The sequence below is a fragment of the Ictalurus punctatus genome, chromosome 27, assembly GCF_001660625.3.
Source record: "Ictalurus punctatus breed USDA103 chromosome 27, Coco_2.0, whole genome shotgun sequence".
NCBI classification, from domain to species: Eukaryota; Metazoa; Chordata; class Actinopteri; order Siluriformes; family Ictaluridae; genus Ictalurus; species Ictalurus punctatus.
The window spans coordinates 1,565,001-1,582,814 of record NC_030442.2 but is presented as its reverse complement, the minus strand read 5'-3'; the positions used below and the strand labels follow the sequence as shown (position 1 = coordinate 1,582,814).

At 44.3% G+C, this 17,814-nt stretch overlaps 2 protein-coding genes across 11 annotated transcripts in view; one reads left to right on the top strand and one right to left on the bottom strand.

The window, feature by feature from the left end:
- The window catches only part of LOC108259264 (R3H domain-containing protein 1), a 36,504-nt gene extending 34,176 nt beyond the window's left edge, over window positions 1-2,328 (bottom strand). For 8 of the 9 annotated variants that reach the window (XM_047151667.2, XM_047151669.2, XM_047151670.2 and 5 more), the window contains exon 1: window positions 2,199-2,328. The gene's annotated coding sequence lies outside the window, so the exon portion shown is untranslated. The remainder of the gene's footprint in view (window positions 1-2,198) is intronic. The other variant, XM_047151675.2, reaches the window with a different exon arrangement.
- Window positions 2,282-17,814, top strand: part of zranb3 (zinc finger, RAN-binding domain containing 3) — a 64,225-nt gene continuing 48,692 nt past the window's right edge. The window contains exons 1-5 of one of the 2 annotated variants that reach the window (XM_053676474.1): window positions 2,282-2,405; window positions 3,423-3,550; window positions 12,285-12,303; window positions 13,892-14,070; window positions 15,309-15,540. In XM_053676474.1, coding sequence (XP_053532449.1) covers window positions 3,429-3,550; window positions 12,285-12,303; window positions 13,892-14,070; window positions 15,309-15,540 — 552 coding nt within the window. In that variant the 5' untranslated portion in view covers window positions 2,282-2,405; window positions 3,423-3,428. Of the gene's footprint in view, window positions 2,406-3,422; window positions 3,551-12,284; window positions 12,304-13,891; window positions 14,071-15,308; window positions 15,541-17,814 lie in introns of those variants that run through there. The other variant, XM_053676475.1, reaches the window with a different exon arrangement.

Sequence of the window (17,814 nt, the reverse complement as noted above, 5' to 3'; positions counted from 1 at the left end):
ATAATAATAAATAAATAAACCCTACAAAATAATAAAAATCTTACAGTGTTGAAATCTATGAGGCAGGTTTTGACAACCTGGTTCAGAACTCTCCTAAATGGTTTTAATGGTTTAGAGCTCTCCTAAATGGTTCAGAGCTCTCCTAAATGGTTCAGTACTCTCCTAAATGATTCAGAGCTCTCCTAAATGATTCAGTACTCTCCTAAATCATTCAGAGCTCTCCTAAATAGTTTAGAACTCAGTACTCTCCTAAATGGTTCAGAACTCTCCTAAATGGTTCAGTACTCTCCTAAATGATTCAGAGCTCTCCTAAATGGTTCAGTACTCTCCTAAATGATTCAGAGCTCTCCTAAATAGTTTAGAACTCAGTACTCTCCTAAATGATTCAGTACTCTCCTAAATGATTCAGTACTCTCCTAAATGGTTCAGTACTCTCCTAAATGGTTTACAACTCTCCTAAATGATTCAGTACTCTCCTAAATGATTCAGTACTCTCCTAAATGATTCAGTACTCTCCTAAATGGTTCAGTACTCTCCTAAATGGTTCAGTACTCTCCTAAATGGTTTAGAACTCTCCTAAATGATTCAGAGCTCTCCTAAATAGCTTAGAACTCAGTACTCTCCTAAATGGTTCAGAACTCTCCTAAATGATTCAGTACTCTCCTAAATGGTTTAGAACTCTCCTAAATGATTCAGAGCTCTCCTAAATGATTCAGAGCTCTCCTAAATAGTTTAGAACTCAGTACTCTCCTAAATGGTTCAGAACTCTCCTAAATGATTCAGAGCTCTCCTAAATGATTCAGAGCTCTCCTAAATGATTCAGAGCTCTCCTAAATAGTTTAGAACTCAGTACTCTCCTAAATGGTTCAGAACTCTCCTAAATGGTTCAGAACTCTCCTAAATGGTTCAGAACTCTCCTAAATGGTTCAGAACTCTCCTAAATGGTTCAGAACTCAGTACTCTCCTAAATGGTTTTAATGGTTCAGAACTCTCCTAAAATGATTCAGTACTGGGACAGGGTTTTAAAAAAATAAAACATGTCTTAAAACCCCACAGAATGACCTTGGGGAATGATTGAACATCTCAAAGCAGGAGAAATTGTGAAACTGGGTCAGGTCATTTAATATAAAAGAGATCTAGACAAACGCTTTGGTCGAGGCTAAACACTAAACTTCCTGAAGGTGAACCCGGGTCGTACCGGGTTATAACTGGCGAAGAGAGAGCGGGACAGACAAATCTTCCGCAGAGAAGAGATAGCAGACGTTGTGTCATGAACTCATCGAGCTGAAATATTATTTCTCTGTGTGTTTAACCGAGAAGTCGACAAGACAACCAATGAAACTAAATCTTGATTTCTAATCCACTTTAAAACAGCTGTCCGAGTGTCCTTGTGGGTTTTTTTGTTTTGAATCTCAGGAGCACAAACCCCGCCATGAAACCCCCTGTCTAGACAACACCTTCCTGTATCAAACCTCATAGTCAACGTTTTTACTCAGAAAATCTATTACTCATCCATCTCCCAGACTAAACCGCCTCAAAGTAAACTAGAATGCACTGGAATTATGCTGAACTACACACGGTGGCATTTTTGTACTGTGAGTAGTTTATATTGGACATTTTGTATGAAATTATGAAAGAAGGTAGTGCAAGAATAACAACTTAAAGTAAATAAAATGGCGTGAGAAGAAGAAAAAGAAAATAAAAAGCAGAAAACTGGATAATGATAAGATAAGAAACCGGGTTAGTGGCTGAATCCTAAACGGAGGTCTGTAGAACAGGTTTGACACTATGTAGCGCGTGAAGGCCATTATGTCACACCCTAATTAGGGCACTCAATAAGGGAGCAAGAAGCGGTTTGGACACCGAGTCTGTGTCTCTTTAGCATGGCATGGAACAGCGCAGCTAAACGCTGCCTAGCTCGTTTACCTCGTCCTTTACTACACTCGTTTTAATCCCCGAGGCGAGTTGACGTGACTCCACACACCACAGAAGCTGAAATATATTCTACAGCGTCATTAAATATCAAATTCAACAGCCGTAAATGATCCCGTTTAGGCGCTAACGGCGGTGCCGCTAGCTTAATTAGCCTGACAAGCTAACCGGTGCGTTTACAGTTACAGTGTAGAGTGTCAGTCTCGCTGGTGAACACGCGCCCACAAACTGTATTAAAAACACAACCGAGGTAAATACAGACTCACCGGGACGAACGACAGAATCTGAGAGTGTCCAGAAGAAAGAAAAACAAATCAACGTAGTAGCAGCATGTACAGGCTAACTGGCTAACTGAGCAAGTCAGTCACAGCGGCGCAAAGGATGCTGGGAGAGAAAGAGGCGGGGGAAGAGGAGTGACCGGCAGTCAACGCGGCCAATCAGATCACAGAATAACAACAACAACAACAACAACAGTAATTTCTGTATTATTTTTAATGTTTAATTTTTTTTAATTCTATACGTTATATATTTTTAAAAAATGTTTTTTTAATGTAATATAGAAATATTTAAGTAAACATTTTATTTTTTGTTGTTGACATTTTTAACATTTAAAAACACGGATTATTTAACACTTTGTGTTCTTATTATTAGACTCAGGATAAACCATCCTTCATGTTTTATTTTGTCCGTATTTCCTTCTTTGATGTCGCTTTATTCATAAATTAATGTATTCCACTGATTCTTGTCTTTCATATGAGTAGAAAAATATCAAAAAGCATCTTATTTGCATGTTAGGAAAATTCCACATCAATAAGCTTCAATCATGTATTATATATCAGCGAGTGTTAAAAATCTAAAAAACAAACAAAGCAATGAGGACTTTACAATAATCAATAACAAACCGATTTTTGCAGTTGCAACTTTCCTCTACACCTCTATGTATATCTGTTTTCACTATGTTTCATAACTTTCTTTTAATTGTCGGCTTTTTTTTTCCTTATTTGCGTATTTATTTCTTTATATAGCACCTCTCTAACACCCGAGATCGATTTATTAAGTACATAACACAAAGTATCATCATTAACAACATAATTTGATAATTTAATAATTTGATCGTAGTTGCTGTTTATAAATCATCCATGTGTGTATATCTAGCATACTGCACGTTATGCAACCAATCGTTGTTTTTTTTTTTTCTCCTCTTCCGCACAAACTACGCAGTAACTGTAGCAGCCCTGTGGCGCTTAGCTCGTGCAGCTCGTGTCGCGCGGATATGACGTAGGCGCCACACCACATTGCCGCGAAATATCAAAACGCGCGTGACACAATCGAGCTAACGGGTTTATACAAAATGGCTGTTCAGTGAGGCGTGGTTTAGCTTAAGCTGTTTTTATTTTTCTTCTCTTGTTAGTCAGGTCAGCTAGCTCACGGTTTAGCCTGTTTACAGTTTCGGTTTGAGGTCATTTTTGTTTATTTATTTTTTTTCTAAGAAGAAAATGATAAAAGGTCGGGTTAAAGGCGGGGACGAGGAGCTGCTGGTTCTTCCAGAGAAGCTGGAGAAGAGGCTGCTGCTATTTCAGCGCGACGGAGTCAAATTCGCTCTTTCCAGAGCTGGAAGGTCTGTAAACAAACAAACAAACAAACAAACTTTATGTGAACATTAGAAAGATTATTAGACTGTAGAAATGGGCCAGATGTGTGAGTATGACACATTATGTTCATTATAATGTAATTTGTTGTTTAGAAGTTGTTTAGATGGTTGGAAATGTTTGAGAAAAGAAAAAAAGTGGTGAAAACATTCAGTCAAACCTCCACCCTGGAGCACGTGACCTATCTTATTCCTGTGAGAACATTTGTACATAAACTCCGTATGACAACGGTCTAATTTGCATGTGCATGACGTCATCGTCTTCATTTACATATCAAACTTCTTAAAAGTGCTATACAAGTAAACGTGCTGTTACCTAGCGACGCGCTGACACTGGAGACTCCTTCCCTTCCGACAGAAAAGAGAAAACATTAAAGGATGAGACGTTGTTTTTCTTTGTGAAATTGCAATGCTTTTTTTTTTTTTTTTTTTTTAAGTCTGTTTATTATTAGTCCTAGACTAACAGCTGTTGCTATAGAAACGAGCCAGTGTCTGGCGGAGCGTCGCGTACTCTCTGAACGTCTCTAAGTCAAAGAGATTGTTCGGCTCGGTCGCGGAGTGATTAAAAGCGAGCGGACGAGGTAATTTACTCCAGCTCCGGGTCGATGTAAGCCGGGTCAGAGCAGTCAGGCGTTGATGAAGGCTGATCTATAGGAGGACTCGCGCGAGCGAGGAAGCTGTGTTCTCCGGGAACGGGGTCAGGTAGTTAATTAACGCCACGTTCAGAGCGACCGACGGCGCTGAACCTCACACGCATCCCGCCCCCCTGGGGGACCGGTACGTCTCTCCTAGTGAGGATAAATAAGGAGAACTTTGCTTAATGAATGCTGTCTAATTTCATTTGATCCCTCTAGCGTAGGGTTCTTAGGGACAACCTCAGAAATCCCAGTTTTGACTGGAATGCAAGAAAATGCTACCGCGAGTCGCATACAACCTCGAACATGTTTTACAGTCTTTTTATTTTCTCCCTTTCAATTTAGTCTTTTTCCACCCGATTATCACACGACAGCTTCGCCTAAGTGCTCGTTAGGCATAGTGTGAAATTATATCCTTATTTAAAAGTCACAATCCAACCTGAACGACTCGGATATTAATCTTTTATAATTAACACGTGCCTCGTGTAAGTAATTATTCACCCCCTTTCCACTTCTTGCACCGTTTCGAGTCGACACAAAATGTCCTATAATGAAAAGTTGTGTGCGTGGGAAGGGTTAGTGCGGTTTGTAGTACAGTTTGCAGAATCGTTTCCAAATAAAATAATGTAAGTATTCTTTCCTTCTTACTCTAAAACCTCAAATTTCATTCCGGTGAAGCCGGACGTCGCATAATTAGGTGAGCGGTGTCCGTACATGCACTAGAAAACGTCGAGAAGTTCAAGGGAGGGGGACGGGGAGGGGGGTGAATACTTATTCAATAATGTCGTTTCAGAGGAATGTATGAGGGGGCGGGGGCGGGGGGGGGGGGGGGGGGGGGGGGGGGGGGGGAATCCAAACCACCCAACTGTTAGAAGGGCGTCTCTGTATTTCATTCACTGACGTTGGCGTTGCCCAGTAGTTTTCATATCCGTCGTCGCCGTGGCAACACGCCCGACTTCTCACGTGTCAGATTGTTGGATCATAGTTGGGTTAAAAACTTATTTTTCGAGTTTCCGTTCTCATATTCCTGTAATCACGTCGTAGTACGAGCTGCACGTCTCTGAACACGTTCACTTCTCAAAAGATCGATCATCAGCCTAAACAACACCCGTTATTTCCTTTCTTCTTCTTTTTTTTTTTCTTTCGCCGCTAAATGAGATCTGGAGACGAAGTCGCGTATCGTGTCGCGAGATATAAATCGACAACGGGCAAGAGTTAGAGCGTTTTCTCCGTCGTCCCGCCGTCCGTTTCACGTCGCCGTCGTCTTCTTCGGGTTTTACGTTAATCGGCCCGAGACGCGGCCGCCTAATAGATCACGTGACGTTTAATTGACGTGTTTGGCCTGTGGGAAACGTGAGCCGGCTTGTCTGTAAACCCCCTGGGAGTTGAAACCCACTTCCTCTCCTCCACACCCGTAATAAACGATGTATTACTAGGCTAATTATATTAACGGATTGTTAGCGTATCCGCTCTGTTTAGCGTTATTGCCACCGACTGTTTATACAGTGGAAATGAAAGCAATTAGTTTTCTTCTCAGATATGCACGTCACTCCTCACAACATAAATCCATCCTCTCATTAATTCTGATGATGCGTTCAAGAAACTCACTCTAAGCGAGACGTTAGTGAGCCCGATCCCCTCCCCACCCACCCCCCGGAAATTAAACCCACTGTGTGTCTCTCTCTCTCTCTCTCTCTCTCTCTCTTTTCTGTCGTCTGTCTTTTTTTCCTTCTGCCCCCCCTTCGTCATAACGTTTACGCAGCCTAACGGCGGCTTCATTACGAATGGAAGTCGCCGAATCCCCGAATTAAAAGTGCTAATGGTGTAAATTTGCTCTGGCTTGATGATGCAGTGTCGAGGCATTAAAATCAATGAGGTGCAGTAGGACTACACTTATAAGAAATTCCTGCTTTGGGCTAAGAACAAGCAAAAGGAAAAACAAAGGAAAATACACTCGCGTCCTTTTCAGAAGAACGTTTCTATCGCATGTGCGTTTCAAAAATCCCTTCACGACGGCGCCCTCCGTTAATATTGGCACCCTCGGTAAATACGAGCGAAGGCGGCTGTGAATAATTGTCTTTACTGTTGAACCTTTTGATCTTTTTGTTCACTGAAATACTCCGCACTCATGGATTATTAAACGGTTGCAAACACGGGTTCATTTAAAAAAAAATAATAATAATAAAAAAATCTTTGTTAAATATAGGTGTGCAACAATTATTGGCACCCTCATGAATTCATATGAGAGGAATATATTTGTATAAGTATATTCCCATTGATATTTTACATTTTTTTAAAAAAAACATCTAAAAAGAGGAAGGAGAGAACCTTTACGTTTTTAATCAGTGTTTTCGGAAGGTCGTAAGCGTTCATAAATTTGTCAAACGTGTGTGATTTGATTTGAGCGATTCAGCCGCTCGTGGCCGCGTCGGATCGGTTTCCGTTCTTCTCTCGCAGTAGAATATAAACCCCTCAGCGCTGTTATTCTGACATATCGATTCTCCTTCAGTCTCTCACTCTTTCTTTCTCTCTCTCTCTCTCTCTCTCTCTCTCTCTCTCTCCAATTGTGAAACAACCATCCCCCCCACCCCCCAGAGCGGAAGCACTTTCTTTACACTCAAAGGGACAAAGTCTCATAGTGGACATGCCGTGAGCAGGCAGGATGGTGAAGCAAGGCCTCATCCTCGATTTTATCATCTATCTATCACGGGTACCATAACGCTTACATGCTGAATGACTTAACATGATCTAAATGGAATAAATATATATATAAATAATATATCAGCACAAATAAAGAACGTGTTGGAGAAAAAGGACGTGCGGAGACGCTCAGTTTGTCACATCTAGAACCAAGAATCCGCAGCAGAATTTTCTTCTTGGTTGGCTCAGATGGCCAGAGCGATGACATGCCTTCCATTTTGTCGTATAAATAAACAGAACATCCATGGTCTAAACGACAGAATACTCGAGACGAGACGTACGCTTGCCTACGACCGAACAGCATGAACTTCCCTGCTGATCGCGAGCCGAAACACAAAGCCGCGAGTGCTGCGGGACTCCAGATTAGCATACGCCGTGCTGACACAATTACGGCGCTTAATGAGCCCTGAACGCCGCGCGCCGCATTAACCTGCCACCGCAGCACTTCCTGCCCCTCCGCCACGTTCCAGCAGCAAAATATGCGTCTGTCTTCATATCCAGCATGCACGCAAGGGCCGATCGATACTTATCGACCTGTACGACGGGTCTACAGGGGCAGACGGTCAATACGAGCGTTTCTAATCATGTTGTAACCGTGGTAGGAACGCGCAAGAAAGGAAAGCTAGAGAGATTAGTTAAGATCAAGGCTAATTGTAGAACAAAGGCTGGAGATGAGACCGTTTGAAAGGGCTGTGAGTGTTGCCTTGAAAGAATTTGGGACGTTTGTAGTCAATCATGGATTATACTATAGACTAGGGACGCATTGGGTTTCAGTACTGGTATCGGGCACCTCTTCATCCGGGTCAGGGTTGTGCAGAGTGTGAGGCAGGAGTATACACCCATGAGATGGTTGTGTGCATGGTCCATCGCATGGCGAATTCTTACAAGTACATACATCCCCCCCCACCATCCGATTAATCAAAAAAAAATCTGCAGCCCTAAGACTGGTCCGTTACAAAATGCTGATCATCTCCAGAAGCCGTTCCTTTGTTGGCTTGAATTTGTGCTTTGGGGCGTTATGACCTTTTCTCCTTCATCTTGAGCTGTCTAACGCAGGCCTGCAGGTACAGTAGTGTGCCAGAATAGATAGGAATTCTGAGATATCCATGATTTCCTCTATCATGACTAAATCCCCAGTCCCAGCTGAAGAGATGCAGCCCCACAGCATGACGCCTCCTCCACCATGCTTCACTGCGAGTATGGTGTTCTTCAGGTGATAAGATGTCGTCTCGTTTCTGCATCAAACATATCTTTTAGAATCCTGCCCCAAAAGTTCTACCCTAGTCTCATCAGATAACACATTATTTTGCTCGCCAAACTAGAGACAACAGATCGTCACGTGCAGGGAGTGAACTGTAGCGGTCGTATCCCTGCAGCTCTCGCAGGTCTCTCGGCAGCCTCCCTGATAACTCTCGCACTTTCGTCGGGTTTGGACGGACATCCTGTTCTTTAAATAAGCTCTTTGTAGACCATGGCTTCAGCAGATGGATGAAACCAAGATGAAAAAGCACCATGCGTAAGATCCTGTAGAGATTCTGAGGTGTTTTTAGTTGTGTATTGACATTTAGAAGGGGGGGTGGGGGTGGGGGGCCCTGAAAAAGCTATTCTTAATGATTTGTGTTTACATTTTAAACAATCTCATTTAGGATTAGTAGATCTAGTCTGAAATGAACTCGTATGTTTACGTATTATATTTAACCGTACCGGCGCTTTAATAACCATGGTAGGCTGCCACTGTTCGCTGTCTCCTCTATCCTGGAAGCTTTGTTGTTATTGTTGTTGCTGTTGACTGAACAAGCTCCCCGGATACAAAAGGACACGACGAACCCTTTTACAATCGTGGACTCTATGATAATCCAGGGTTACCTGCGGTGAGGAGGGATCGGGCGGTTCGACTCGACACTTGAACCCGGTGCACATCAGAGATAACATTTTAAAGCAGCGAGGAGAAAAGAAAGGTCTTCAGGTGCTGAAAGAGAAACAGGCCTGGCATGAATCGGTTTATTTAAAGAAGAGTGATTAATGAGCGTGGAAATGGCACGCGGCACACATATGCACACGTGCACACTTGGGTATTCACACAAACACACACACACACACACACCCCTGTGCTAGTGTTGGATTAATTAGAAGAAAACAACACAGGGCACATTAATCATGGTCTCCCGTATTAGGAGGCGGAAAGGGGATGAAGAGAGTGTGCTCTCCTTTCTGACATCTCACTCACTTTTTATCCCCCCCCCAGAATGCATCATTCTGCCATTGTTTTGTCTACGTGTGTTTCCATATCCCACTTTCTCCGACTCTCAGCATGTGTTTTTCTCCCTCTCTCTCTCATTAGGTACTTGTGTCTGAAAAGTAGGACAAAAAGCAGAAATGTCACAAGCGGCACTGAATACCATCGACACCACCGAGTGTACGTTATCTTAAACAGCGTAAACGTCACCGCATCTGTTTATAACGTAAACTACCGAGACCGCTACGATAATCCGGCACGAAGCGCATCTCGCGTGTTCAGCCACGTAGAAATATTTACATCAGCGTCATTTTCGCCGTGTAAAGAAATTCCGATCGCGCGACATCTTTTAACGTGAACATCTTAAGCCGCAGTGAGTCTGCTGATTGTAAAGAGTCCACTGTGTCCATATGCAGCACTGAAATCAGCCTGGACCGCAATATCAATGATGCAAACAGTCGTAACTGTAACGTAAACAAAAGATACATGCGTCTCGGTCACTCCCAGAGAAGCATCATGTGTTCGGTGTAAATCCGCAGAGTAGTCTGACTAAAGCGTGGAGCAATTGAAAATCCCCCTGACTCAAAGATGCAGCAGAAAATCTCAATCCCAGTGAACGCGAAACGCACATCTTTTCTTTATGGGTTCTTTCACGTTTAATTTGAATACGGAAAATGAAGCGCCTCCGTCGAGGCCGACTCGTTCGCTCGCTGTTCCCAGTTTTAACCTGACTCACAGGGAGATATTCCTGATTTTCTTGGTGGTAGAGCACTGCCTGGAAATGGACACGGCCAAATACGATGTCTAACATGCAAATAAAATAAAAGCAGAAAGGTGCTTTAGTTGAAAGTTGTGAATTTGTTAGTGCTCACCCAGTTTGAGCTGATCCGGCACAGGGTACAGTGAGTTTAAGGAGATCCATGCTGTACTTCTGTCTCTTGATTCGAGCTCCGGCTGCGAATGGAGATCGGACTCTGTTGAGCAGTGATCAGAAGTATCGGTGCCTTCTTCGGCTTTCGAGAGCAACATAAATATGCCTGGGTCTGGATTTAACAAAATGGTGGATGCTTTCATGTAGAAATATTGACCCATGCAAGACCAACTTCTGGCATTTCTGCATCAGGCAAAGATTGCTTGATAGGCTTGAGATCCATGGTCGGTGCAACAACCCGAGGAAGAAAACTGAGCCTTGTTCCTGGCTTTGATTAGCCATGCCATCATGCCATGAGCCGTTCTTTAGTGGGCGTCAGCGTGCTTGATGTATGCTGGCAGATCACTCCCTGATATAACCCCGCCGTCACCAGCCTGTATAGGAGACCAAGCAGGATGCTTCCATGGACTCCTTCATTTTCAATAATGGCTCCATCCCAATCAGGGTCGCAAGTCTGGAGCCCACCCTGGGAACACTGCGCACAAGGCAGGAGAAAACCTCTGCTGGGAGGCCAGTCCATGGAGACACACCCATGCACTCGACCACACCAAGTCACCAATCCCAGCATTGAAATGTTTTTATTCTTTTGTGCAGAGAACCTGAGCCAAAGACAGGCGGAGAACATGCAAGACCGTAACCCAGACCCAGCAGTGCGGTGGTGATCCTGGAGCTGCCGAATTCTTATCCTTCCATCCATGATGCCAAAGGGACACTGAATTGTCCCTCAGAGCAACTTTTTTTTTTGACGGAGGAATCAGGAGTGTATTTCAGTCATGAATACAGAAATAGTAAAAAATAGCAGGTATACAGGTGTTTCCAGACAAACGGGTCATGCGAGAGTTTGCGTCACTTCAGGAGGGTTTTTTTTTTTTTTTTTTTTTTTGTTCTACCTGTAGGTGCGTCGTCAGGTGACTCAGAGAGGATAAACACGTGCTCGATACGGACTTAAAACTGGCGTCCCACAAGGCCCAGTGCTCGGTCCTCTTCTGTGTCCCCCTCTATACCCCTACTCTCGGTGATGTAACATCTTCACGTTTCTTCCTAGCACAGTTCTGATGATGACACCACACCTCCTTTCTTTCACACCATTATAGAGCGAGGTTTCTTCATATATCTTGGCATGTCTGGCAGACATCTCATAACGGATGGCAGCTCATCGCACCGAATCCCAGCGAGACCCAGCTGCTGTATTATTTGTTTGCGCTGTACGTCCACCGCCTTTCTCGACTTCCCGAGAGCTCCTTCCAAAAAGACGCTTGGAAAGACTTGCGTTCCAAACCTTATTTAGACCGATGTCCACCTGAACGCCTGATTAGAATACCCGTGCTAAAGATGCAATCGGGAATCCGAGGCTACAGTGCAGACCGGTTCACAAACATTGCCTCTTCATCTTTCAATCTTCAGCAGCCCAGTTTGAGTGATCCTCTGCCCACTGTAGCATCAGATTCCCATTTGTGGCTGTTCTTCTGCTCTTGTAGCCCATACACCATCCTCAGGATATGATGTTTTGTATGTTCTGAGATGCTTTTCTGCTCAACCGCTCGGTTGTTTGATCGACCGTAGCCTTCCTGTTTGCTCAAAACGGTCTGCCCTCTCTCATCAGCAGATCTCTTCCTATTAAAGTGGTTGTTTTTTTTTTTGTTGTTTTTTTTCTTTTCTATTAGCCTTTAGATTATGGAGATCATGCGTGATGCAAGTCCGTGTGAATGAGCCGTTACTATAGAAACAGTAGCATATGAGAACAAGCGTGTTAATCAAAGCTCGCTTAAATCACGACCGGAACTACAGTCAGAGCTTCTGTAATAGAAAATTAATCGACACTTTCCCATTCAGGTATTCAGCGGCGCTGCGGTATAACAGGCCGTTAATTAATTCCCGACACCGATAGCTGGTGCAGTTTAATTGGATTTTGAGCGTCAGGTGTGTGAAACTATATCGAGCACGACGCACGAGACAGGAAGCTCTGTTTTCACAGTACCTGGCTGGATCGATACGTCAGCCTCCCCGGGCATCGATTTGTGGGCAGGAATGAAAAAGGTAATTTGCAGGGTAATTATCTGGGGCACTGCTTATGAGATGGCCATCTGAGATGCTTTTGATTACCTCCGGAGTCATCCGGTATCCAAAAGGGATCGGAGAAAGGGAAGAATAAATGCTCTATTATTTCATTCCCTGTGTTTTCTTGTCGTTTTTGTCTTGCAGGTGTCTGATTGCCGACGAGGTAAGCCCGTTTTTTTATCGTTTTAAGGTGGTGAGCAGTGAAATTGTTCCTGTTCAGGCCGCTTTTATGGAAGGAAAGGTTATGGAACATGTAGTACATATTAAGGAAATGTCAAACTAAACCACTGCTGGTCTTTAACTGTGTATTTAGTGTTTTTCTGACCTATTCTACTCCTTATCCTACACTTAAAGGGCTCAATAATTAAATGCTGAAACATAAAACATGGGGAAACCCCCCCCCCCCCCCCCCCCCCCCGTCCAAATTCTGTTGTATTACGACCCTGTAAGCTTAATCCCTTTTGATTAAGTATTTAATCGATCAGGAAAAGCATTCACAGCTCAAACATGGACTTTCTGGCAGATTTTATGAACATGGCGGATATAGAAAGTCTACACACCCCCGTAAAAAATTGCAGGTATGTCACGTCGGATCTTTTTAAAAACCTCTCAATGTGATTAAAGCGACCAAAATCATTCCAGAGAATAAAAACAAATAGAAGAGCACCGCTGAAGCCGTGGTGAAGGTCATCATCAGCAAGTGGAGAAAGCGGAGCGCTACGGTGACGTTAATAAGACGTCCGTCCAAACCCGATGAAAGGACGAGAAGAAAACTCCTCAGCGAGGTTGTCAAGAGACCTACGGCGACATTAAAGGAGCTCAGCTGAACCACACCAAACCATATAATTCTAACTGAGATGTTTTGTGCACAAACAAACAAGACAGCTTATCACCCGGAATTATAGGAGCCGCTGGAATCTGGCAAGTACTGACTGGTCATCCCATCATGCCACAAGATTTCTCTTGTATTCTTCACGTCTGGGATTTGGGGTAGTGTAGCTAGACGCTAAAAGCCCTTTTGCGCGGAAAAACATCGAAGCCCGCGTAAATTTTGACAAAACGTGTTGAAATGTGTCGCGGTCTGATGAGTAGAACGTTTAGGCAGAATTCTAAAATATATGCTTGGGGCTGAAACGAGAGGACCGCTCATCACCCAAAGAGCACCATACCCACAGTGAAGCATGGTGGTGGCAGCGTCATGCCGTGGGGCTGCATCTCTTCAGCTGGGACTGGGGCTCTAGTCAGGATAGAAGGGATCATCGATCTCTCCAAATACCAATCTATTTTGGCACACAACCTGCAGCTGAAGCAGGTTCAGCACAACAACGACACACCTCCAAGTAAAGGAAGAAACGGCTTCAGAAGAAGACGATCGACATTTTGGAATGGTCCGTTCAGAGCCCAGATCCAAATCCTGCCGAAAAACCTGTGGAACGACTTGAAGTGGGCTGTGCGCAAGAGATCCCCTCGCAGTTAGTTTTGATCTGGAGCATTTATTATTGACTATTTTGCAAGGAAGCGTTAAATAACCTTGCCCAATCCAAATGGAAGTCTCGGTAGTCTCTTACCCAGAAAGACGGGATGCTGTATTAAAAGCAAATGGTAATTAATAGGAGGGGGTGTGCAAACTTCTGCAACCAGGTCACTGTAAGATTTGTAACCGATTCCAACGTTCCTTACCATCGATGTGAATCAATGTCGATTGTTTGTCGTAATGTGGAATGGCGAATGTTTGGGCTGTGCTGCTGAAGATGGGGCTTGGAAAGACGGTGCAGGCCATCTCGGTGGCGTACCTCTACAGGGACGAGTGGCCCCTGCTGATCGTGGTGCCGTCTTCACTGAAGTACCCGTGGATCGAGGAGCTGGAGCGCTGGGTTCCCGAGCTCCGGCCTGACGACATCAACCTGGTGGAGAGCAAAGCTGATATCATGTACGTATCATGCTCTCTCTCTGTGTGTGTGTGTGTGTGTGTGTGTGTGTGTGTGTGTGTGTGTGTGTGTGTGTTCGTTAAACCTTGCAGATCATAACACAAGTCATTGAAGACTTGTAGAACTGGGTAATTATATCGATAAGACCAAAATCATTGCATGTTTTTGTACTGGGGCTTTTTTTTTTTCTTCCTTTCCCTGAAACTTGAAATGAAACAAATATGTGAGGTGTTTTTATTTATTATATTTTATTTTTGCTTTTATTACATTCATGCATTTCCCGGTTTGAGCTTAGCGATCATGGTATGAATGCTGATGCCTTGAGTAATTTCAAGAAAATGTGTTGTGTACTTTTTTTTTTTTTCTTTCTCTTTTTTTTTGTTATAGATTGAGCTCAGGCTTCGTGCAGAGACGGTATTATGGCTGAGACATGCTGCGCTTTTTGAGAACAGCCCCAAACTAAACTTTCTAGCGCTAAAACCTTCCCATGAATCCTTAAGAACTAAAGGCCTTTTTCAAAATATTAATAGCAAGCCGGCATTCAGTTGGAGAGAGAGAGAGAGAGAGAGAGAGTGTGTGTGTGTGTGTGTGTGTGTGTGTGTGTGTGTGTGTGTGTTGAGCAACATCTCAAGCTCCTGTGCCTAGATATATCGGGAAGGCGGGTTACACGGGCACAGGGGTCTTGTTGCCTTTTTGCCCGTTATCGATGCTTCTAAAAAGAGCTGCACAAATTGGCCTGCTCATCCCAAAGATCTCGGCCTGGGGTCGATCTATTCGCTGCCATGGAAACGGCTTCTCGATGGCCTTGTGTCTGTGATGTTTTAACTCTGATGGCCTACGGGACAAACGCGGTGAAAAATGGCTACTGTCAAGAGGATGTACAGTGCAGAGAAAATGGCTTCCACTGTAAGGATAGACAGCGCAAAGAGCCTTTTTTAAGAATAGGCAGTCTTTCAGAGCCGTGCCTCATGAGCCGAAGAGCATAAAAATGGATCATTTGAGAGAATAAATGATTTAACTCGCACTGAAAGTTTAGCAGGAAGATCGCACCGGGCGTATGAGGTGATTTGTTTTACAGAGAGGGAACTGGGAGTGGGTCAGCGTAAAATATTAACAGCAACCGTTTAACTCTTACAGCTTTTGAGCGTAAAAAAACACAAGGTGACTACATGATGTGATCTTGAGCTCTCGAGAGGCTGTTAGTTAATTACTAATAGACACCGTGTGTAATTTTTTAAAGGGGGATCAGCCAGAGCAAGGTGACCGTTCTGGGCTACGGGTTGCTCACCAATGACGCGCGGTCCCTAGTGGAAGCGCTGAAAACGCAGCGCTTCGGCGTCGTCATCGTGGACGAGTCGCACTACCTGAAGTCCCGGAACGCAGCGAGGTCGAAGATCCTGGTGCCGCTGATCCAGAGCGCCAAACGTGCGATCCTGCTCACAGGAACGCCAGCGCTGGGCAGACCCGAAGAGGTAACAGCACTTATAGGAATGTTCACCCTACAGGACCTGCCGTTTTAACGATAACGAGTCTTTGTTGGTCAGTTCTTTTCTTCGCATACCCCAGCAGGCCAGGAAGCTGGCGTCGGAGCGCGGGGTCGGCCATTATACAGCAGCTCGGCAGCGCCCGAGCTTCCAATCAGTAACCCAAAGCCTTAACCACCTGACCACCAAGCCACCTCTGCCCCACCACAGTTTTGGAGAAATATACCCCCCCCAACAGGTTCCAGTGTAAGGAGATAATCAGTGTTATTCACGTCAACCGTCAGTGGCTTTAATGTTATTGCTGATCGGTGCGTGTGCGCGATCGAACGTACACTGTGTAGGCGAGCATGTGAAGTTACACGTAATCGATCATGACGGTTAATAAACAGAAATAAACCTTCAACCTGGACAGCAGAATGACCGTGTAACGTAATACACCACATGCACCATCGAGTACATCTGTTCCTTTTTCGAGGAACCGAGTACATAAAGATTACATGCAGAAGGAGATTTCTATCCGGTTTTAGGAGGTCTGAGACGCATCGTGTCCCCTCGAGCCACGTTTAACGATCACAACGCCTCCCTGTCCTCGGGTGATTATAGCCTGCTGAGTGCTTCCCTTTTCTCGGCTCGGTATCACACCTCCACATATGCACGGTGTGGCGCTTCATGTGTGTGATATATATGCGTATAATTCATTTCAAATTAGTTACATGAACACGATATGTGAAGAGAGACATCACCGATTCATCACTCGCGCTCAAATCAGTGCCGGTTTCTCTCCTAATCGAGACCGTATGGAATTCTTGCCGGCTAGGGCTTCTGTGTCGGACGTGAAGGCTGCGAGGTTAACACGCGCATCGTCAGCCCCACACGATGCCAGCCAGACGGCCGCTCGGGAGCGCGCTCGGCTCGTTCTCTCTCGGTCTCCGACCATGGGGCAAAATCGACATACATGAAGGGTTTTTGCGGTAAAGCCTTTTTTTCCATTGTTGGGTGACTGTTCGAACTGTCCAGAAACAAAAGGTTTAAATCGCTCGTGCGTAACCTGCCGAGTCGTTTGATACCGGTCGAGTCTGGATACCGTGGACAAATATATTTAACCATGTGTCTTTTTCCTTTGATTCAGCTTGTTCTAGTTTCATAGATGTAGATGTTTACTTCCCCTGGAGCTCCGAAGCTGAACACACTGTGTGGAAGTGTGTGGGTGTCTCTCTCGCTCTGTCTATATCTATCACTCTCTCTAGATCTCTATCTGTCTGTCTGTCTGTCTCTGTCTCTCTCTCTCTCTCTACTAAGCACAGCATCCATCTCTGCCTTTATTACTATCTGCAAAAACCGTGACCGGACAGAGGGAATGAATGTCAGTCTCTCTCTCTCTCTCTCTCTCTCTCTCTCTCTCTCTCTCTCTCTCTACCTATCCCGCTGTCTTTTTTTTTTTTTTCATCTCATGGCGCAGTGCCAAGCTTTGATGAACACATTTGCCTGGAGAAATGAGCAGATGGAACCTGGATTTATATAATTGCTGCTTATTATTCCCAGGAAAAGGAAAGGGAAAAAAAATCGTCATTCCATTGAAACCTGACGTGCCTAACACTAGGCATTGATCGCGAGGTATGAAAGGAAGCTGTATTAAACCTTCGATACCGACAGAGACCGAGCGAACAATCGAGCTGTGAAACATCATTTACACCCTCTGGCTGTTTTCACACTATTTCTGTAGTACTCTCTAAAGGACTGCGTTTCTGCTGGGGGAAATATCCAGAACCATAACTCAGATTTTAAGAAGCCCTGGAGTAGTAGTAGTTGTTGTTGTTGTTGTTGTTGGCCGTTCTCATGCTCGTTCTCATTCCACATATCCTTTCTTTGAATTTTCCTCCTCTTTTGTGGAAAATTCTCCAGTTTCCAAACTGAAATGTTGACCTCTTCTACAGCTGATTCATAGATGATCTTTTTCTGTAAATTCTGCACACTTTGCGATGCTTCAATAAATGATCCTGTAATTCCAAACATCCCATCCCAGGTGGAACTCTGACGTAAAGCTTTCAGCGTATGCTGTCGCGCTAATGAACAGATGACGAAAGTGACTGCAATCTGGATGTGTTTTACAATTAATCACGGCAATCGAAGCAAAGCAGACTGCAGATTGCGCCCTGTGAAACTAATCAAGCGTCGCCCTACGATACGTGCAGTAACATCTCCTAACCAGCGTGGCGTTCTAGCGACTACCGGTTCTGTTCGGCCGATTCGCTACGAGCGGTC